Source organism: Rhinatrema bivittatum, chromosome 5 (genome assembly GCF_901001135.1).
Source record: "Rhinatrema bivittatum chromosome 5, aRhiBiv1.1, whole genome shotgun sequence".
Classification (NCBI taxonomy): domain Eukaryota; kingdom Metazoa; phylum Chordata; class Amphibia; order Gymnophiona; family Rhinatrematidae; genus Rhinatrema; species Rhinatrema bivittatum.
Window position 1 is genome coordinate 94,424,432 of NC_042619.1, and position 24,123 is coordinate 94,448,554.

A 24,123-nucleotide genomic window follows, 5' to 3' on the forward strand; every position below is an offset into this window, starting at 1 on the left:
CGTGTAACTCAAAACATCTCAAATCGAGCATTTCCTGTGTTAAAAGAAAAACATTCAACAAAATGACTGCCTCAGGCCTAGATTCATCATTTTGCTATAAATTTTGCATGAATAGCGCCCGCGAAACACATGTTAAATTTATCGCACCCATGATATTTTCACTTTGCAAGCTGCAAAGTGCCCAGGCATTTCCTTGTTTTGGGTTGGAGAGAGAGAGAGTGAGCAAGCAAACAAGAGCGAGAGAAAGAGAAGCTCTCCTATTAGTCAACTATTTATACCTCTATAGGAGGGTCATCTAGTAACTCAAGGTGAGGTTTTGGTGGTGGTCTAGGGTTTGGGGGCCAATTTTACATGCACAGTGATAGCACCCAGGTAGACAGTGCATCAAGCTAGGGCGAGAGTACATTGTAGAAATCTCATTTTTGTGTATCTTTCCTCATTCCAAATCACATCAAATCTTCACTGATGTGTACTGTGCTGTTTGTACATCTGACTGTGCATGTAAAACTGCCCCCCAAATGCTAGACCACCACCAAAACCTCACCTCAAGTTACTAGATGACCCTTCTGTAGTTGACTAATATGTGTGCCACCCCAGAGGCTCTCTCTCTCTCTCTCTCTCTCCACCTCTCTACTCTACTCCACTCCCTCTCCCTCCTCTGCCCAAAACGGGATTCGCAATAAATATCATGAATCCCATTTCGGGCATATCACACAGCTTAATGCGAGAAAAAACAGGGTAGCTATTTCCAGTGTTATAACATGCATTACGCTATTGCACGCAACATTAAATACCCCTTATTTTCATAAACCCCACCCAAACTCCTCCCCTTTGACAAAATTTTCAAAAGTTGCATACGCATTGCGAGATGTGAAAAATAACGCATGCATTATGGCATTATCGCAGGTGTTAGGGTCCTAATGCCCACGATACGCCCTAACGCATTTTGATGAATGACCCTGTCAGTGAGCTGGATTGTACATTAATGTGTTGTATAAGATTTTGTTTACAGAAAATATAATTTTGCTATATTGTTAAGTTGCTCTTGTCTTCCACAGCACACAGTTACAATCTAAATGGCTGGCACGTCTTTAAATTCTTGGCTTTCAAGTAAGGAGAAGCACTTTAGAGTCAAGTAATTATGGAGATACTGACCTGCAATGTCCATTAGCTGCCATGGGAATCGGCCGCTGTATTGAGACCAAGTCAAAAATATTTTTGCTTGGGTTAATGTTTGTAATTTAATCTTAAAATGTGTGTATTTATGTATATCTATCTATCTATCTAATATATATTTTTAAATGAAAACCTGCAGGTTCTGGCTTCCTGCAATTGCTTTCAATTTAGATTGCCAGGCTAATTATAATCAAGAAAGTTTAAATGCAGCTTGTTGCTCTATAGTTGACTGCTAATTGCTTCTTTCATACATGCGTTAGAAATTTTGGGCCATGGCATGCCAACTATTTGCCTCACACATCATCAACTTTGGGGGGGGGGGGAGGCAAGGACAGAGATTGGTTTGTTTGCACCCCCCCCCCCAACCAAAAACGTGTTCCGCTGCCCCTGTGCCATGCCATTTTCCAAGATTAGTATTTCCTGTGATTATATGTCACAATTTGTCCTTCACCACCACCAGGGAGCACTTCAAAGAGCTGAATGCAATGAGTTAAGCGCTTTCTTTTCTCTAGACACCTAAAGCTCTTTCAAACTGCAGTGAGAAGTCTAGGAATTCGGAAAAGTGTCTGAATCGGTGCCCTCTATGAGCAGCTTTTAGAAAATGGAATTGACAGGACCTAGAGCCACTCCAGGCCTCTGAGGATAAAGCAAACTAATCAGGTCAGATTCATCATCATGCCTGTTGAAATGTCTCACAGAGTGACAGAGAAGGGAGTACTTCTTCTGCACAGCCCCACCTAACCTCACTTAACATGATCCACGGAAGCCTTGCAAAATATACCTTCTTACTGCAGCAGCTAACGCTAAACTTCTACTACTGCATTTAGTCTTTGGAAAACAAACCAAAATACCGTAGATTTCCTTTCACGAGTTTCCAGACAAGAATGTTTGATACAAATTACTAATATAAATATTTTGTTACTATACACAAATATTGTTAACTAAATTTGAAATCCGCAGATAAAAATATAAAAAGTTACTGAAGATCCAAAAAAGAGGACTAGTCAACAGTTTATTACTTCTGGGTATCCTTCTGAAGCCTTGGGGGCACCATGGGTCAGGGCTGCTAAGCCAATTTCCCATATAGACACAGCTGGAGAGACCCTATGGCACATCTGGCCCCAGGTGTACTTCTTTAGCACAATGCAGAATTTATTGACCATCGTGCCATATTGCTGAATAGGTTTGTATAAATAAGAGCTAGTCAGTGCAATACGTTATAAGGTCCAGTAGTACTGCAAACATATGTTTGACTTAAATGCCTATTGTAAAAATGATTTTCAGTGCGGGTTCACTGGAAGACTAAGAAGAATCCACAGAATCTGATAGAGTGCCCATGCTTATAAATACACTTATTCACCTTTTGCATTTCATTATTTGGCTGCAATTCTTCTTCTTTAATTGCTTTTGGTAGCTGTATGCATGTTAATTTTCAGAAACAATAAAGCAACACTCGGATTCGTGTGTCAGTCTAGGGGGGGAAAAAAAAATACTTTCAAGACCACTACAAAAATGGTTGTCTCTTAAGGGAAAATGTACAATTCATGATGTTTTGGAAAAGCTAGCGTGTTTCCAGCTGGAATATTCATGAGTATCTTGAGACAGCATTTCATGTAACTTAACTAGGTGCTGTGGAATATGAGACCACTGAATTGTAGGCGGGGGGAGGAGCGCAGCATGACATCTTTTTCTCCAGTGCTGTATTGTCATAGTTGAACCTTCGGCTGCTCTCATTGATGTGACCACAGCTGGAATGGTAGACATTGGGCCTTGCACACTCTGAAAGAACAGACTCTTTGCTTCTGCTGGAAGATTTTTTCAAGCTGTAAAAGAAAACCATGCCATTTATTATTTATTTTATTTATTTCACAAGCCTTACATTCTGCTTGCCCACCCCCCAAAAAAAAAAGAATTTGTTCTTAACAGATCACAGTCATAATAAATTATTTACCATGACACGAAGAGTTCTTGTAGAGCAGCACTTCCTACATTGTCACCAGGACACGCTTTTTACTTTTTTTATCTCCCAGCCTGAGCAAAAGTATTGATCATTTAACAAGAAGTGTGTGATGAGAGACAGCCTGAGCTGACGTCTTATCAAACGTTCGGCAGAAAGCAAATTAGAAATTGGAAATATCTGTCCTGTATTTCCACAAAGCAACTTGTAGGTATTTTCCTTCTGCTGCCGCCTGAGTAGATTAAAATCTTGACTGGATTACCAAATTATAAAGTAGTCCAAGTGTTGCCAACTTAAAAAAAAGGATTGCCAAGTTAAAAAAAAGAAAAGTAGCCACTTGTCTTCCACCGCTTTCCAATCTCCCCTTTCCAATGGACACCCACCCCCTCCCCCCACCCCATCTACCCTCCCTCTCAGATCTTTCCTTGTTGAAGTAGGGGCCCCATCCATAGCCCTCATCCCAGTGGTGGAGACAACCACAGTGTGTTGCAAAGGCACCCGGGCTGGGGACTGAGTCAGCACGGACTCTGATCCCAGGACTTGCCTCCTATTCAAAAGTCAGGAGCGGGTGGGACCATTGCAGGGCTCGGGAACAGAGAACGCACTGGCTCAGTCCCCAGCCCGAGAGCCTTTATAACACACTGTTGTTGTCTCCACCACCGGGACAAGGGCTTCAGATGGGCCCTTATGTCAACAAGGAAAGGTCTGAGGGGGAGAGTTGATGGAGAGTGGTTGTAAAGGGTGGGAGAAGACAAGTGACTATTTGTTCTCTTTTTAAGTTGGCAACAGTTGGGCTGCCTTACAATTTATGTTGGGAATCCAGTCAAGGTTTTAATCTACTGAGGGAGCTGCTGCCATTACCATCGCGATCAGCTTGCAGAGCAGCTCTTGCTTCAACAAAGAAAGGTCCACAGGGCAGAGGAGAGTCTTTGCTCTTCTAGAGGCTGGCGGCTGGCACAAAACTGGAATTTACATTGGCCGGTTAAAGGTCCAGGACGGTGACAACCTTTCTTACTGAACACTGGCTAGGCCAGCCAAATACTAACTTGGTGGCAAAGTGGGGTGCCACCACTCACAAAGGCTTTCAATTTTCAGGTCAGAGTGCCCTTGCAACTAATTGTTTTAGGTGCCAAGGCCAACAAGAGGGAAACTGGCTCCCTTCTCCTGGCGAAAATTCTTAGAAACCTGGCCAGCCGGATAAGTGGAGCCTAAGGGAGAGGGAGGGAAGGGTTCAGGGGGATTTGCTCTGATGGGCCACAATGGAAGGAGGACACTTAAGGTGGTCTGGGCAACCACTGCAATGAGCCATGATGTGGAGGCCCCAGGAGTCTAAGGGGGCCCACATCTTGATGCTTCAACAAGGCCTGAGCTGCAAGCTTGGGGAGGTACCGAGGGTGGGAGGGGGGTCTGCCAGTGGGATCATGAGTTCAGGAGGGTCTGAGATGGGGGCCATGAGGGGTTTTGTTTGCTCCGAATGGTCGAGGGTTTAGGAGCCCAGAAGTCTGACTGTGTTGCAAGCTGAAGTGCTTGATCATCAGGGGAGGGGAGATCATGGGCCCAAAGTCTTGACTTTTGTGAGAGAGAGGTCAGGGGAGAGTCACAGCTGAGTCGGAGTTGGGGGTAGGATTTTGAGGGACTTCCAGGGAGGTGTCAGGCAGGACTAGGAGGGTCTCTAGCATTTCTGGAGCTGTAGTTACGATTCCTGCATTAAGTGCCTGATTTACCAAACTTTTATTTTCCTATAGACACAGAATAGGAGAAAAGCCGTAATAAATTAAGTTTCTAGCTATTAAAGCTGGAGAGTACATACCATAGTAATCTTCTGATGTTTGAATGATTTGCATGCACATGGTGTTACCATGTTGTAATGATAATGCGCATAAATAATAATCATTGAAGGTGGTCATTGGGCAATATATGTATTAACTGCCAATAATGTATGTTGAACAGGGCATTAACCCCAGGGCCTGCTAGAACATAGCATCCTAACTTATAAATATGTTTAAAAGACCAACAGGCCGATACAGTAAAAAATGCGGGAGAGCGGGTGAGCACCTGCTCTCCCGGTGTGCGCACAGGACACTCTCCTGTGCGCGCAATACAGTAAGTTAATGTATTTAAATTAGGCCCGGCGGTAAAAAGAGGCGCTAGGGACACTAGGGTGTCCCCAGCGTCTCTTTTTGGGCAGGAGCGGCGGCTGTCAGCGGGTTTGACAGCCGACGCTCAATTTTGCCGGCGTCGGTTCTCAAGCCCGCTGACAGCCACGGGCTCGGAAACCGGACGCCAGCAAAATTGAGCGTCCGGTTTTCGGCCCGACAGCCGCGGGCCGAATTCAAAATTATTTTTTGTTTTACTTTTTTTTACTCTTCGGGACCTCTGATTTAATATCGCTATGATATTAAGTCAGAGGGTGCACAGAAAAGCAGTTTTTACTGCTTTTCTGTGCACTTTCCCGGTGCCGGAAGAAATTAGCGCCGACCTTTGGGCAGGCGTTAATTTCTGAAAGTAAAATGTGCGGCTTGGCTGCACATTTTACTTACTGAATCGCGCGTGCATACCTAATAGGGCCATCAACATGCATTTGCATGTTGAGGGGGCTATTAGGTGCCGCGGGTTGGACGCCCATTTTCCGCCCCTTACTGAATAAGGGGTAAGGGAAAACGCGCGTCCAATTGCAGGCTAACAGTGTGCTCCAACGGAGCACATTGTACTGTATCGGCCTGCAAGTGCAGAGTTGTAAACATTTGCCAGCAAAGGCCAGTAAAACTGAATTCATGCACAAGCTCTGTCTCATGAACTAATTCTCATGTGACAGCTATGTTTTTTCCTGCTGTTTTTTTTTTTTAATGGATTTTCTTTGGGAGATAATCAAACTGTATTAATTAGTCATTGTATCCTTATGTGCTGATGTGATTATAACATATTTATTTATTTTATTTATATATTTATTTTTAAACATTTGGTACCTGCCCTTCCTGTATTCAGGACGGGGTACAACAGAATAGGTATACTTGAGCATAAAGTTATTTCTGCTATGGAGGATGTGTAAGTCTCAATAAAACTAATTCCAGGAATCTCTGAATTGTTTGGAGTGTCTGGGTTAACTGGGAGGAGAGCAGGCTAAAGAACAAGGGAGGTTTGGAGGCCTAGCAGTAGATTGGGCAAACTGGTGGACGAACTGGTAAAACTGATAATGGCGTAGAGGTGCGTGCACCTGTTATAAAATTCCCTTACACGTCTGAAAGCTGACATTATGCAGCTGTGCATGCACACTTAAAATTAGGAGCACACATACGCGCACCGAGGCTATTTTCTAACACACGTACGCATGTGCGTGCAGGACATAAAATTGTCATGCATCTAACTGCGCGCCCACACACATGCGCAGTTAGATATATGTGCACCCGTTTGAAAGTTACCGTCTATATGCTAATTTCTGAAGGGAACATACCCACTTGGTTTCCCTCTGAAAATCCGGGTGATGTACGCATGTTAAAATGGCTATGATGCCCCCTGAAAGCCGGGAGATGTTGCCTGTAGGAGGTACTCATGCAATCGTGGAGTGGTCAAAAATCTTAACGGAAAAATTAATTGCTTAGCAAACCAAAACTTGACATCCATTCAATAAAAAGTTGCCAGCTGAATGAGTACCATTCCAGTAGATTCTAATTAGTAATGGGAAATGGTTAGTGCAAATGTTTAAAACAGTGGCCATTAATTCTAAGTGTCCCACCAGATGCAGCTGAAAAAAAATGAACAAATCTCTTTTCCAATACTAAATCTGGCCTGGGTGCTGGGCAATTTACCAAATATAATGACCTCTAATGCAGGCACTATTGCCTTCAAAAAACTGTCTTGTGAGGGGATTGATTTATTTGCATGCCAATGTATACAATTTTATTTTACCTCAGCCCATGATTAAAAGGTGTTTTGAATTTTATTTTAATACATTGCTTTAAAAAAATAGAATAACATGAAAGCTTTGAGACTTACCCAAAGAACAGCATGTGCTTTGATTTACTTCCTGTCCAAGTAAAGCGTTTCAGTTCTTCTGAAGCCAGGACCATCCCACTGTCTGCCTGGTAATCCTACAACAAGGAACATGTGACTGTTATCCATGCAGGTAAATGAAGGTGTAAAAGCATCAGTAGTGCCCTCACACTATTGGCCTGACCCTGGCCTCTATTACTTTTTGACCCAATTCCTTGGTCTCCCATCCTTTTTTGTCTCTGTATAGGAATTTTATCCCATTTTGGTGGAATGAAAGGTATGCCTTTTTTATTATGGCCATATCTCAATTCTATTTAACCTCTATTCCAAATGGTCAAATCCCAAACCAATTAGTAAAAGTAACACTTTTTAATTTGGAAAGCAAAGTTTTATAATAACAATAATTGAGGTCTATATTCAAAAGCATCTAGATGGACAGCTCATATAGTTTTCTGACACTTTTCTGGCTAAACTCTAACTGGATAATAAGTTAAGGCAACAATAATTTAGCCGGATAAGTTAGGGGCAAGCTGAGGGTGTAACTGGGAGGAGTTGAGTTAGCTGAATAAGTTATCTGGCTTATTCCAATATTCAGAGTTAGCTGCTAACTTATCCGGTTAACTATTGTCAGCTTGTAGATCTGTCCTAAAGTTAGCTGGACAAACCTATCTAGCTAAATTTAAGATAGTCAGATATATTCAGTGGTGTGGCAGCACCACTGAATATATGGGCTAAGTTAGTCAGATAAGCTTATATGGCTAAGTCACTGAGTTGCACAGTGGCAGAATAAGGACCTCGATTATTATTATTCAATTTGTCTGTGAAATGCTTTGGACAAAAATACTCTGTAAATTTCACTATGAGTTATTTTCTAACATTTTACCAGTCATGGACTGTGTTTCGGCATCTGCCTTCTTCAAGGGGCCGGAAGCTGGAAGAAATGCCGCTGACACCTCGATACATGAATTTGGCCCCTTGAAGAAGGCAGATGCCGAAACACAGTCCGTGTCGTGCTTTGACACCTGTAGCCTCGTGACTCTGGATAAAAAGCTTTTCTTTGCACAATACAGCTAAGAGCTAAGTAACATCTATTACAATATGTTACTAATTTAATGTTAAATGAAAAAATTGTTGAACAGTATATCACAAATGGATGGTGAATTCACGAGCATATAAAAAATCATTTTGGTCCTATGATTACATTACCGGCATTAGGAGTCTCTGCTAATATGTACTGATACCCATGCCCACATATGAGGCCCATCAAATGAGATAAAAAAAAAATCCGTAACATGGTGATTTAATTCATTGCACATTGTTGGGACGTTTTAGCCATTCTATTTAATGCTCTGAGAATCCTTCCATAGTTGGCGTAGTTCTGTGGCAGCAAAGGAGACCCAGGCAGGCTCATCAAAGACTCTCCAAAGGGTAGCTAGGAAGTCTTGTAGTATGGAGAAGCTGGGGACATTCTTTTCCCATAATGGAATTACCCAAGCCAGGGCCCAACCAGAAGGCAAGGAAATCACAAATGTAATCTTCGCTCTCTTGGAAGCAAAAACTGGCCGGCTGGAGCTCAAAGTGGATTAAGCATTGGTTTATGAAGACCCAGCAGACTCGGGGGTAAACCTTTGTATAAGGAAGGCATGGGCAAGCATAAGGCAGGTGTGATCTGCGGAGGAATGGGGGCAGTGCACTGTGGTTATACGGCCTCAGACGAGGTGGTAGCAGGGAGCAAGGATTGCAGTTTCTGGAGACAAGAAGAGAGATCCTGTAATGTCTACATGACCAGGACTTGATTACTCTGTTGCTGCTGGACAGCTTGAGAGAGGTTCCACAGGAAATTTGGGAGCAGTACATCAGCTGGGTTTATGACCTGAGCTCACTGTAAGGGAGGCAGCCCTCCAGTCATTTCTGGAGCCCTTTTGGACCGTCAGAGATGGACATATGAACCCTTAGGGCCAGTGCCAGAAAGAGAATATCCAGTGTGAGCAGACAGCTGATAGCTGACGAGCCACAATCCAGGTAAGAGATAGAATATCGGTCTCCTTATTATGTACTAAAGTGAATCACAGGAAAATAAAGTAACTGCCCTATGATTTCATGAAGTCAACCACAGTATCCAAGGTATTCATGTTTCCCAAGTCTCTTGAATGAAAGGAGAATTTGGACTAATTTAGTCTCTGGTCAAAACATTATTTTGCTACTTCTGTAATGTAATGAAAATATTCTTTAGTTTGTCAACAGAATGTGGCTACAATATTCAAACTGTAGATAAGGGATCAGATTCCAAGATTAGAATGTAAAACCTTAATAATCACAAAAGACAGAACTATCTCTAGCAGAGGGGAGTAGACTAAACCCTATTAAGATTTTGAGAATGCATCCTTTATAAACAGCATCAAACAATAAATACATTTTTTATCTTTTATTGTTTTTGTATTTTATATTTTCTTTTAGGTACAGGCCTTCTATTTCCCTTCCAAAATTGTAGGGGGTTTGACAAGGTTAATATTGTTGCAATATCTTTCAGGCAGCCGCATCAAAATTTTGCTCTAGTACAAAAATTTGCTTTGGATTGATCAATGAAAATATCCAGGTATTACTATTTTCAATAGAAAACAAAACACCATGGCAATCCTGCAGCAAATCTTTAATTCATCTGCCCTTTGTTTTCAGATAATACACCTTCAACAGTCAACCATACTGCTCATTTAACAGTCCAATGTTCCATTAAATTCAGAATCAAACACTGCATTCTTTTTCAAGGCTACTGAAGTACTACTTTATAGCAATAATAATAATATCTATAATACTTCAAATACAATGTTGAGCTTGATTCTGAGTAATGGGATTGGTTGTATCATATGGCATTGTTTCAAACATGGAGCTATTAGAAGGTAATTTTATAACAGCCCACAGACTTTGCTGGGTATTTTCAAAACAAACCTACATGTGTAAGTTGGCTTAGAAATTGACTGAATACATACACAAATTACTTCATGCAAAGTTACCCCCATTGCAAACAGCGTATGAATGGTGCGGGCTGAGTTACGCACATACGTTTTAATATCAAGAAGTAGGCAAGTAAGTTGCAGTTGCGTCTCAACTTTGCCCCCCTCCCAGAATGCCTTTCCTCGGTGCACATAAAGTTAGGCACAGACGGTTACACCCACTGGTTCTCGACTGATTCTCCAAATGCAACATGCACGCATAAACCAGGGTTTTATGCACATAAATCATTTTGAAAATCAAGCCCTAAATGCTTGTCAGCTACTGTTTTGTGGCAAGCACTGTATCATGAAATAAAATCTTAAACCCAAAACAATTAATTTAAGTTTAAAATCTAAATAATCTCCTCCATGCAGGTTCTTTAAAATTGCACACATAAAGCATGCAGAGTGTGTAATAATGCATGTTTTGTATGCAGGCCTTATGCATGCATTTACGTCTCTAAATATTCTACCTAGACTAAAAGACCTTCAATTGTCTCAGACAGAAAATGAATTAATGAATTATTCCTTATTAACTACACATGTGCAAACAGTTTGTACTCAAACTTGAACCAAGTGTATTTCAGCATGACCCATGTTTGTCTGGGTTATTGTTTTTTCTTTAATATGCTTGGAAAATTCATTGTATTTTTTCCAGCAGACCTAGAGAATATCTGTAACAAATCAGTATCAACCACAAAATAAGAAGCAGATTAAAAAAATCCAATGAAATCTGATTCAGATTTTCCAAAAGTCAAAAGCAAATTTGAGAGAATTTGACATAAAATCTAAAAAGAATCCTACTCCAACTCACTAGCAAGGTAGAAGACCATTTAAATTTACATAGTTAATTGGAAAATCCAAAAATGTGTGGACTTTTCTAAATTTAAAGGAAATGTGTGGATTGGTCATCAGACTTAGGCCTGGATTCATCATTCCTTGCAGAATGATGAATCCTGTGGAAAAGGGGGGTGGGGTGAGCCTGCGAAAGCCCGCAGCACGGCGCGCCACTGCCGACGATATCACCGACTCCTCCCCTCCCCCTAATTTGCATTCTATCGCATTCGAAAAGCCTTTGATAAATGACCCCCTTAGTTTTGAAAGATTTGCCCAGCTCTCTTGGTTACCAATGGACACAGAAGAACTCAGTATAAATGAAAGGAATTCATTTCATTAACATGACTCACATTAAACACTGAAGTGACTTTAGGAGAAAGTTCTTCAAAGGTTTTTACTCTCTGAGGAGGATTCATGTTGTAGGTGTTTATGTATCTATTCAAAAGATAAGCAGAACAAAAACACAAATTAGAAGTAAACCACAATCCTTAACATGTAGAGGTAACACATACAAAAGAATAATACATGTATCCACAATTTATTCTTTTGGGCAACACCACATGACTGTGGGTGACAATACCCCATTACTGTGCATATATACCATGGGCTCAATTCATCGAAAATCTTTTTGGCCTCTAAAGAATGAATAATAGGAAAACTCCTAATAGCAATTGCCATAAAAGCAAATATTCAGGAGATATTCAGCAAACATCTTATCTGTTAACATGTAGTCCATCTTTTTTTTTCTTAATCTAAATCGAGTTTTCCTAACATTCATATTTTTTCACCCTCTCCTCACCCTCATTCAGCCACATCTGGTACCATCACGGATGCTCTTCTCACAAACTCTGCCTCTCATAGCCACCTTTCATCTTCTCAAACACACAGGACACGTTCATGCAATAAAGTCTTCCCAGGGCTCTAGGGATGCTGGAAGACATTCTCATCTACAGTGGCAAATGTGATACACTCACAGTGGGCCTGATTTTAAAAAGCGTTTCCTCACTTAAAACTGGGTTTTACACTTTACTGAAGGTAGGGCTTTTGAAAATTGCCACAATATATGCCATTGAATTGTCCATAGGATTTACTCATTTAAATGCACTTTACTTTACTTTTGAAAATTGCTATGATAGTATGTTACATTTACGTATATATAACTCCTTTGAAAATTACCTCCTAAGGTTCTCATAACACAGAGGTCCCAATTCAACAGGCTGGTGAGTGGGTGAGATATCCGGATACTCAGTGGAACTTACCCGGAGAAGTTTTCTACCAAATATCCGGGTAAAGCTGCCTGCATAACTTTAGGCCTCCTATTTGTGCAGACCGGCTTGTCATGCATCCAGCCTCACCCCCTTTTTGTCAGACAAAGTTACCCGTAAAAAGGGGGAGATATTTTTAAAGGGGAAGATTTATGTGGGTTAAACCTGATTTTACCCACATAATTTATTTGAATATTGACTTCTAAGGGCCCTGTTACACTGTGGGCCAGATTTTCAAAGCCCTACATGCGCCGGGCCTATTTTATAAAGGTCTGGCGACGCGTGTAAAGTCCCGGGACGCATCTAAGTCCCGGGGCTTTACTTAAGAGGCGAGGAGGGATTAGGAAGGGGGCGGGGCCTGAGGCCTCCGGCACAGCTCCCATTTGCCGTTGTGCCGGGGGATCGCATTCCAGCAGGCTGCTGGTGTGCGTAACCTGCGCCTGCCTTCAAGCAGGCACAAAAGGTACAATAATAATTTGGGGGGGGGGGGGGGTTAGAGTAGGGCTATGGGGGGAAAGGTTAGGGGAAGGGGTGGGAAGGTTAGTTTAGGGGGAAGGGAACGGGAGAAGCCCGCGGGCATCGTCGCGCGCAGGGTGCACAACTGTGCACCCCCTTGCATGTGCCGACCCCTGATTTTATAACACGCACACGCCTGTGCACACATGTTATAAAATTGGGCATACATGTGCATGTGCCGGGTAGCGCACGCACATGTATGCCTGAGCGCAGGTATGAAAATTCACCCCTATGAGGATAACTTTCAAACAAGTTCACATGGCCCCATATACGTGTATATGGCCGTGCTGAGAACTACTACTAATGTTATTACTAATGTAAATATCTATATCTAATGTTATCCTCTCCCTTTCTTCTCTTCTCCCAGTTCTAGTACCTTGTTATTTGTAACTGCTTCCTCCACACTAATAGGTTACTCAATTGTTCTTTGTTCACCCCTGTTTTATGTAAACCGGCATGATGTGATTGTATCATGAATGCCGGTATATAAAAATTTTAAATAAATAAATAAATAAAATAAATACTACACTATTTTATAAATTGCATTATCAGGTACACACAGATTATAAAATACACATATGTCTACCCCCCAACAAACATGCAAATACCTTCAATGCATTGAGCGTGCAGGCTTTTCCTATTTTAAAAGCATACACGCACAAAAAATACAACTTTGTTGTGTAAAACCCTGATTTATGCAAGTTGGATTATTTTAAAACATGCATGCGTAATTGAAATCACAGGTTTTACAATTCCTCCACTTGGTCACTCAGTTCTTCTCCTGCTCATCAAGATGCTCCTAATTCTTCTGCCTGAACTCCCCTGAGTTCGCCCAGACCTCCCACCCAACCAGTACTTGATAACAGATGAGTCTGATATCAATTGAGCAAGATAATTAATTAGCAGCTATAAAATTGTGTGAATAAGTTACTACATGTACTCTCGTAAGTCTCTTACAAAATAGTAACTTACCTGTGTAAATCTTGGCCCCAGCATGTAACACCTCAGCCTGCCTATTTTTAATACGTGTAGATGTGTGCGTGAAAGTGAAAATACATGTGATTATACTATATCTGATGTTTATAAAAGAGCATGTACACAAGTATAGGCTACTTATGCACGCATTTGCTAATTTTACATGCATAACTCCTTTGAAATTTCATCTCTAAGGCTTTTCTTCCATTCTGTGTCTGTGGGAAAAAAACTTTGATGAATCAGGCCACAACTAGCACTATTACATGCAGTCACTGCTCTGACATACAACCTACAGCAGGTACTTTTCACTTGCAGCTTTCTCTTCCTTCCATCACATACATAACACTATTCTAAAGATTAAAATCACAGAGCATATAGAGCAACATGGTTTAATGGGACACAGCCAGCATGGATTTACCCAAGCAAAGTCTTCTCACAAATCTGCTACATTTTTTTTTTGAAGGGGTTTAATAAATATGTGGATAAAGGTGAGTTGGTAGATTTGAAGGTTAGGAATTATTAGGAAAGGAATGGTGCATTAAACGGAGACTGTCATAGTATCTCTGTATCGCTCCATGGTGTGGCCACACCTTGAGTACTGTATGCCATCTGCTCACTGCATTTCAAAAAAGATATAATTGCATTGGAAAAGGTTCAGAGAAAGGCAACCAAAATGATAAAGGGGATAGAACGGCTCCGCTGTTCGGAAAGGCTAAAGAGGTTAGGGCTGTTCAGCTTGGAGAAGAGATGACTGAGGGGGATATGATAGAGGTCTTTAAGATCATAAAAGGACTTGAATGGGTAGATGTGAATCGGTTGTTTACTCTTTCAGATAATAGAAGGACTAGAGAGCACAACATGAATTAGCAAGCAGCACATTTAGTTTTAAATATCTTTATTACTATAACAATCAGTATAAATGAGAAGAAAACTGTGTAAGCACAAAAATATACACTATTATAGTGGTAATAATACAGTGAAACTTACATTTCAGCTGTATAACAATTCATGAAAGAGACATTTTGATGCAAACTTTTATCAATTTTCTCTCCATTCCCCACCCAAGTCAAATTAAAGCAGTCATCATCACCAAATAGATCAGATGTCTTATTCTTGAACCCCTGACCTCCTCCATAAAGACTGGGTCCCCTCTTCCCACCCCACCTCAATTTCTCCCCCCAGCCCCCTTCCCTCTACCTATTCTCATGCGACCTGATTGAGGGAATTCTTCACTAAAACTATGGTCAAGCACTCCATGGTATATTAGTCTCACTGCAAAGTATTCAGGATTAAACTCCTAGTTCCACTTGAAAGGTTTTGAAGATACATGTCCCAAACCTTCAAAAATCATGTCTTGGACTTAAAAAACATATGTGCAGCCAGTGATTCCAAAAACGTCATATTGTGTACAGCATCATGCCATTGCCAGAAGAATGGAGAGGATACTTCCCTCCAAACCAACAAAATAGAGCGTTTGCCATGTTCCAATAATTTCTTGACATGAAGCCTCTCACCATCTTTTCAAACATACTTATTTAATTCTACCTTAAACAATACTAGTTCTGGATTCAAAGGAATGTCACAACCTAATAAATTGTTCACATAAGATGTGATCTTTTTCCAAAAGCAAAAAATTACCGGGGAGCTCCAAAAAACATGGGTAATTGACCCTCTATCCAAAGCACATTTTAATCAGGTCCCAGTGGGAGTAAGATGAGCCTTAAAAGCACATTTAAAACAAATCAGAGAAAATTATATTTCACTCAGTGCAAATTAAGCTTTGGAATTTGTCAGAGGATGTGGTTAAAGCAGTTAACATAGATGGGTTTCAAAAAGGTTTGGACAAATTCCTGGTGGAAAAGTCCATAAACTGCAATTAATCGAACTGACTTAGGGGCAGATTTTCAAAGGGTTACGCATGTAAATCCAGGAGGAATTACGTGCATAGGGGGGTTACGCGCACCGGGCCTATTTTCAAAAGGCCCGGCGGCACGCGTAAAGCCCCAGGATGCGTGTAAGTCCCAGGGCTTGAAAAAATGGGTGGTCCTGGGGAGGGGTGGGGGTGGGGAGGTCCAGGGGCTGGCCGGGGGGCATGGCCAGAGGTCTCTGCAAGGCTGCTGGGCCGGGGGATTGCGCACCGGCAGTTGGCCGGCACGTGCAAGATATGCCTGCCTCTGGCAGGCGTAACTTGTGAGACAAAAATACAGAGGGTTTTTTTCGGGCTCGGGGCGGGACAGGGAGGGGAAGGTGGGGGGAAAGGAAAGTTCCCTCCGAGGCTGCACCGATTTCAGAACGGCGTCGGAGGGAACGGGGAAAGCCAGCTGGTTTCCCCGAGGGCTCGGCACGTGCAAGGTGCACTAGTGTGCACCCCCTTGCGCGCATTGACCCCTGATTTTATAAGATGCACGCATGTTATAAAATCGGGCGTACATTTGTGCGTGCCGGGTAGCGTGCACAAATGTAGGTCGCGCGCGCACCTTTTAAAATCTGCCCCTTAAGGAATAGCCACTGCTTATTACTGGTGTTAGGATTCCTGGCCATGGCTGCCCGTGGCCCGGTCCCCTTACCTCCACCGGGAGGCTTCCAGGCCTGGCTCTTCCCCGTTGCCGCTCGCTGCGGCCAACACCCACCTCCGCCGATGCGGCCTGCCCTCGTAGCGCGGCATGCCGCCATCCCAGCCTCTGCACCCACCCTCCTAGGCATGCGCGCTGTCGCGCTCAATTTAAAGAGCCGATGGCAGGAAAGTTCCTCACGGCCCCTGAAGATGACGTCAGGCAGGGAGGGTATATATACTAGAGATGTGCATTTGTTTTTGCTGAATTGGACAATTTAAAAGAAATTGTCCAATTCTGCATGGATAGTAGGACCCGAATCCTGAGACAGATTTTCCCCGAACTTCGGGGAAAATTCGTTGTTTGGGTTAGTGTGGGGGGAGGGGCACCTTTATTAAAAAAAAAACCCACAACCCTTAAAATTTAGTTTATTACAACCCCCCACCCTCCGGACCCACCCAAAACTTTCCTAAAATCCGTGGTGGTCCAGCGAGGGTCCCGGGAGCGATCTCCCGCTCTCGGGCCATCGGCTGCCAGTAAACAAAATGGCGCCGGTGGCCCTTTGCCCTTACCATGTGACAGGGGCTACCGGTGCCATTGGTTGGCCCCTGTCTCATGGTAGGAGCAATGGATGGCCGGCGCCATCTTAGAAAATGTATTCCGCCCCTGAGGCGACAGTTCAGTTCCATGTAAACCGGTGCGATATGTATTGTATACAGGAACATCGGTATAGAAAAAATAAAAATAAATAAATAAATAAATAACCTGCGGGGAACCAGGGCTGGTGAAAGTGAAGATCTAGTTGGGTCTTCTCAGCCTGCACCGCCTCCTGACGACAAGGACCAACAGGGGTCCTCTCCTGGTGGCAGCGCCAACCTCGTCTCGGCTCCAGAGTCCACATTCGAAACAACTGGGATTAGTAGCATAGGATTTATTTATTGTTTGGGTACTTGCCAGGTACTTGTATCCTGGATTGGCCACAGTTGAAAACAGGATGCTGGGCTTGATGTACCCTTAGTCTCATCCAGTATGGCAACATCTTATGATCTTAACACTTTTGTTTACGAACAAAATAATCCCAAGGTCACAGCACAAAACAGTTTATACAAGAACTGGCACAACACAATAGAAATGTAACACTAATAAAATTATTTATTTATATAACAGAACATCATTCAAAATAAAACTACACCTCTTTGGTTGTTTTGTGACAGGCTGAGGGGAATGTAAGACGAGCTAGCTAAGCCCCTTTCTGCCTCCTTGTGGAACTTGGAGCCTTCTATGGCTCCTCAGGGAGCAGCATGTCTGTGCAGCTGAAGAAGAAGAGAAACAACATAAGCTGACAAGTACTTAAGAGCTATCACGAGCATCTTCAACATCACACCTACAGAGAGGAACACAAAGCTGGCAGGTGATGCAAGCGATTGAAGTAGCAAACAGTAACATATGGAAGAAAGAAAAGACAGGAAGAATCATAGCATTTATCACCGTGCCAAAACTACAGACAGTCAAATTCAGCCATTTAACAAACAGGAAGAAAGTGGTTAGTGACCCAAGACTTTTATATATAAAATGCTACATGTATTACAAGGAATATTATATTGTTTGAAAAACCTAAATATAATTTTAAAAAAGAACATTGATAGATGCACAGAAATGAAGTGCAGAATGAACTCCCCACTGCACTCTCTCTCAGTAGCACATGGCCAACACACACTATCATGTGGGAAAGATGACGCACCTATGAACAATCAGTTTTACTGTGCAAGATTTTGCCAGGTCTTTCATGCATGAAATGCATATAGTAGCCATGCTGCTACACTAGCACATGCAACAAACAAACAAACAAAATGTGATTTAATGCATGCAAACAGATATACCTGTACCCAGGCAGCCAGTCAAACACTTAATACAACTGAAAAAAAGATACTCAACAGCCTGAGGAATAAGGGATGTCAATGTTGCACACCACCCCCACCCGGCAAAAGTACCCTTTTGAACCCTTTTACTGTCACTGGAGTAGATTGTTCTCTCAGTGATGCCAGGCCAAGTATCCTGGACCACAAAGAGGGTCCTGGTCTTTTTTTATCATTGTTCCGAGAAACAAAAGCAACAGAAACTATTCCAGGCAACAGAGATTAACACATCTAAGGCAAGTGAATGTTATAGCACTTTAACATGGAAGCATGAATATGTGGCAACAGCTAAACATGCTCCTAATCTTCTCCAACAGACACACACACACACACACACACACAAAACAACATATATTGTATTTTACAATCTAAAATCAAATATAAAAAGTAACAGAAAAGTACTTACGGAAAAAGGTCAAAGGACCCTCTAGGGTAGCTCTTCCAGGTCCCAGTACTTATTTCAGAGGAAAGCTGGAGGAAGAGGTCTTTAGATCATTGCCCTGGCAGGTCCTGTTTGGTGTCAATGAGTCATGCAATGATGAAAATCACTTGATAGGCATGAACTGAGACCCCTGCAAAGCAGGATAAGGGTCATGCTGCAAAGGAATTTAAAGGGCTCATATCCAGGTCACATGCCTGATACAGATGATGGAATGAAGTATTTCATATAATGAGCTTCTGATATAAGAAGCCCAGGAAGCGTCATCTGCTTTTCTACTCACTTGATCTATGTAAAATGGATTTGTGTTTCATGTTCATGTATATGGCACAGCATATAATCCTGTTTTCTCGCCATTGTAGGAAATATAATATTTCCTACAATAATTCCAGCTATAATTTAATGTTTTGGTGGTGGTTTAGGATTTTGGGGCCAGTTTGACATGCAGAGTGAGACGTACAGTTCACCTTATTACAGATTTGACGTCATTTGGAGGGAGGAAAGTCCGAAAAAGATGAGATTTCTACAATGTTTTCTCGCCCTAGCTTGATAGTACCCTGTTATAGACTCCATCATTGTAGAAATCTCATCTTTGTGAGACTTGTCTCACTCCAAATGACATCAAATCTTCACTGACGTGTACTGTGCTGTTCATACGTCTCACTCTGCATGTCAAACTGGCCCCAAAATTTTAAACCACCACCAAAACCTCCCCTTGAGTTATTAGCTGGCCATCCTATAGTGATATAAATAGTTGAATACTGTGACGGCCTCCCCAGAGGCTCTCTCTTTTGTTATTCATGTAAAAGTTTAGCATTTTGATGAATCTAGGGGTAAATTTGGAAGAGTGTACTTATTGAGAATGCATGATTAGTGGCTTCTTAAAGAGGGCTACTTAGGTCATTTCTCTCTAGCTAGACACGCAAATTCCTTTTGGAATATAATGGTTTCCTATATTACTCCAGTATACCCATAATACCTGTACTGTACCTGAGAGATAATAGGTATTAATAAGCTTCAATGAGAGAGCTCCTTCCTTAATATGATAGTGTACAGTTCTAGTAGCCATTTGACCAAAAAATAAATTGTTGTAGTATAAGGACTTCAGAGGACACAAGGCTACATTTTTCAGATAATAATGTCCAAGGATGGCTGACGTGTACTAACCAGATAAGTAGTCTTTCTCCAGTTGCCTGTCCTCCCCTCCTTTTGAATAGTTTTTTTTCTCTATTCTGCAGTTTACAAATGAGAAGCTATCATATCCTTGGAGTGCTGGAGTATATAATTGTGCAGAGACCTGATCTTTGTTTGTGAAAGGAATGATGCTCCTTGCTGTACCATGCTAATCATAAAAGAGTGAGGGAAATGATAAAGAATGTAGTGGAGATTAAACTGTTTTCTGGGATGTTGGCAGTTGTGCACATAGGGGCGGATTTTAAAACGAGCGCGAATAGCCTACTTTTGTTTGCGCTCCAGGCGCAAACAAAAGTACGCTGGATTTTAGTAGATACGCGCGGAGCCGCGCGTATCTGCTAAACACCTGGATCGGCGCGCGCAAGGCTATGGATTTTGTATAGCCGGCGCGCGCCGAGCCGCGCAGCCTACCCCCGTTCCCTCCAAGGCCGCTCCGAAATCGGAGCGGCCTCGGAGGGAACTTTCCTTTGCCCTCCCCTCACCTTCCCCTACCTAACCCACCCACCCGGCCCTGTCTAAAACCCCCCCTTACCTTTGTCGGGGGATTTACGCCTCCCAGAGGGAGGCGTAAATCCCCGCGCGCGAGCGGGCCTCCTGCGCGCCGGGCCGCGACCTGGGGGCGGGTACGGAGGGCGCGGCCACGCCCCCGGACCGCCCCGGGCCGTAGCCACGCCCCCGTACCCGCCCCCAAAACGCTGCCGACACGCCCCGAAACACCGCGACGACCGGGCCCGCCCCCCCGACACGCCCCCCTCGGAGAACCCCGGGACTTACGCGAGTCCCGGGGCTCTGCGCGTGCCGGGAGGCCTATGTAAAATAGGCTTCCCGGCGCGCAGGGCCCTGCTCGCGTAAATCTGCCCGGTTTTGGGCGGATTTACGCGAGCAGGGCTCTGAAAATCCGCCCCATACAGTATATGAGTTCACAAACTAATATAGGACTTTACATCTGAAAGATCCTTATAAACATTGAAACACTTTGGGGCGGATTTTAAAACGAGCGCGAATAGCCTACTTTTGTTTGCGCTCCAGGCGCAAACAAAAGTACGCTGGATTTTAGTAGATACGCGCTGAGCCGCGCGTATCCGCTAAAATCCTGGATCGGCGCGCGCAAGGCTATCGATTTCGTATAGCCAGCGCGCGCCGAGCCGCGCAGCCTACCCCCGTTCCCTCCGAGGCCGCTCCGAAATCGGAGCGGCCTCGGAGGGAACTTTCCTTTGCCCTCCCCTCACCTTCCCCTCCCTTCCCCTACCTAACCCACCCACCCGGCCCTGTCTAAAACCCCCCCTTACCTTTGTCGGGGGATTTACGCCTCCCAGAGGGAGGCGTAAATCCCCGCGCGCGAGCGGGCCTCCTGCGCGCCGGGCCGCGACCTGGGGGCGGGTACGGAGGGCGCGGCCACGCCCCCGGACCGCCCCGGGCCGTAGCCACGCCCCCGTACCCGCCCCCAAAACGCTGCCGACACGCCCCCGAAACGCCGCGACGACCGGGCCCGCCCCCGACACGCCCCCCTTGGAGAACCCCGGGACTTACGCGAGTCCCGGGGCTCTGCGCGCGCCGGGAGGCCTATGTAAAATAGGCTTCCCGGCGCGCAGGGCCCTGCTCGCATAAATCCGCCCGGTTTTGGGCGGATTTACGCGAGCAGGGCTCTGAAAATCCGCCCCTTTATCTATTATTAAATAAAGATTTCTATTTTTCTTTTCCTTTATCCCACTGAATCCTGTGAAGCAGGGCTATTTAAGTCCTTTTGAACATACCAAATCTAGGCAAAAATGAAAAATAAAACCTTTTTCAAGTATATTTGAAGTAAAAAGCCCTTGAGGGAGTCAGCCGAGCTGCTAGAAGACAAAGGGGTAAAAAGGGTGCTAAAGAAAGACAAAGAAATAGACAAACTGAATGAATTATTTGACTTGGTCTTTACTGAGGAAGATGCTGGGAATAATCCGACATATGAAACATTCTTTTATGGTGATGATTCTGAGCAACTAAAATAGCTCTCTGTGATAATGGAGGATGTAATAGATCAAAATGACAAACTAAAGAGTAAAAAATCACCAGGACTGAATGGCATCTACCTCAATGTCCTGAAGGAACATAAACATCAAACTGCAAACCTGTTACTAGCAATCTGTAACCTATCATTTTAAACAGCCATAATACCTGAAGACTGGAAGATGACCAATGTAATGCCGCTTTTTAGGGCTGATCCGGGAAACTATAGACCAGTGAGCCTGACATCAGTGCCAGGCAAAATAGTAGAAGTTATTCTTAAAAAAAAAAAAATCACTGGCCTTATAGATAAGACTTAACTTGCTTTCCCAATATTTTAGATTTTTTAAACGTATAAAAATAAATATGTAAATAAACTGTTGCGACCGCGACCTACAGGTCCTGATGCAGGCACGGCCACTAGCTCATGGGAGAGCGTGAGCCCCTGAACCACGGCACGACTCAGAGAGGAGCCCCGAGCCACACCGTGGGAGGTGAGCGCATGCAAGCACGGGCGGAGCAGGAACAAAGCAGGACTGGAACTAAAGCAAGGAACTCGGAACAGGCACCAAGCAGGATCAGCCCTCCGCTGGACCCCAATGCACCAAGGAGACCCAGCAACGCAATGCTGGTCTCAGGAGTAGCCCTCCGGCCACTCGAAAGCCCTTTTGGACACGCTGCTTGGGAACGACAAGTGCGTGAGGCCAGACAGAGGCTGAGGGCAGGAACAAGACGAAGACTTGGAACTTGGAAGGACTCAGATGAGGACTTAGAACTTGGAAGGACTCGGACAAGGATTCAGGTTACTCAGAAGACTCGGACAAGGATTCAGGCTATTCAGAAGACTTGGACAAGGATTCAGGCTACTCAGAAGACTTGGACAAGGATTCAGGTTACTCAGAAGATCTCAGGCAAGGTTTCAGGATTCAGGCGAAAGTACTGGGTGAGAACTGCATCGCAGCGCACCCTACATAGCCGCCCATGGCTGGTCACGGACCACACTGAGCGCGAAGCAGACTCCAGGCGAAGTAGTGGAACTTGAGACTGGAACATCGAAGATTCAGTAGAGGCTTGCCCTACACAGCTGCCTGTGCCTGGTATTGGACCATGCTGGAACCGAGCAGGTTCTGGCAGAGTCTTGGCATGGATGGAAGCAGGCAAGGAACTCCGAACACCGGGACAGGATTCAAGATTCAGGATTCAAGACTCAGAACTTGGAACTCGGAACATTAAAAACAAGGGTCTTCCAGAGACTTGCGCTGCAGATGAGAAGAAGACCTTGTACCACGAAGCCCCTAACAGCCCCCCATGGGCTGGTCACGGACCCCAATGGTGGCACACCAGGAAAGGTGGATGCAGGAAACTGGGAACTGGTTGCAGAGGCGAAGACGAAGACATCAGGACCAAGACATCAGGAACACGGAACATCTGGAACATCAGGACTCAGGAACGGAACCACGGAAAATCAGGATATGGAACAGGCGATGAAGGAGCTTCGACGAAGGATGAGACCAGGAACATCAGGACGAGGAAACCAGGAACATGGAACGAAGAGCCATCTAGACAAGTGAAGACCATGGAGGACCTTGACCCGAAGAGGAACACAGACAACTATGGATTCTGGATCCGAAGGCCTTGAGGAACAGGAACTGAGCCCTTTTATAGGGCTGAAGCAGGAAGTAGACTGAAGAGGACTTCCGGTGGGGCCGCAGGCTTTTCCCACCGCTGACCCTTTAAATAAATAGAAGCATACACTGGCGCCTAGAGGAGGGCCCAGGGAGAAGCAGGACCATGGACACTGGCGTCCCTGCCGCATGGTGAAGACAAAGGAGCAGGCAGGCATCGGGGGCGGCTTCCGGGCTGCAGGATGGCGTCAGCAGCTTCCTGATGGCAGCAAAGGCCGCAAATAGAATCCCTGGAGGTGGCCACCAGGCCGTGAAGATGGAGAAACGGCGGTGGCTCCCTGCCGCAAAGGTGAGGACGTCTCGGGGCAGCTCTAGGCCGCAAAGATGCACACCGGCGGCGGCTCCTGCCACTTGAAGGTCTCGGCAGCATCTACAGCAGCGGCACTAAGCTGTGCAGGGCAATGGTGGCAGCGACGGCGGCCTAGCGGAGAGTGAGGGCCTGCTCGCGGGATGAGCTCCGCGAGTAGGATCATAACATAAACAGAACCTGTTTGATATACTGTATTTGTATTTTCAGAAGACATTTAGCAAAGTCCCTCATGAGAGACTCCTCAGGAAATTAAAAAGTCATGGGATAGCAGGCAGTGGTAACTGGTTAAAGGGCAGGAAAGAGAGGGTAGAGCTAAATGGTCAGTTTTCCAAATG

General features: G+C 44.2%; 1 protein-coding gene across 2 annotated transcripts in view; it reads right to left on the reverse strand.

Moving 5' to 3' along the window:
• Window positions 1–550: 550 nt before the first annotated feature.
• Window positions 551–24,123, reverse strand: part of FLT1 (fms related tyrosine kinase 1) — a 379,855-nt gene continuing 356,282 nt past the window's right edge. For both annotated transcript variants that reach the window (XM_029602609.1, XM_029602608.1), the window contains 3 exons: window positions 11,301–11,385; window positions 7,127–7,221; window positions 551–2,999 (listed from right to left, as the gene is read on the reverse strand). In XM_029602609.1, coding sequence (XP_029458469.1) covers window positions 2,795–2,999; window positions 7,127–7,221; window positions 11,301–11,385 — 385 coding nt within the window. In that variant the 3' untranslated portion in view covers window positions 551–2,794. The remainder of the gene's footprint in view (window positions 3,000–7,126; window positions 7,222–11,300; window positions 11,386–24,123) is intronic.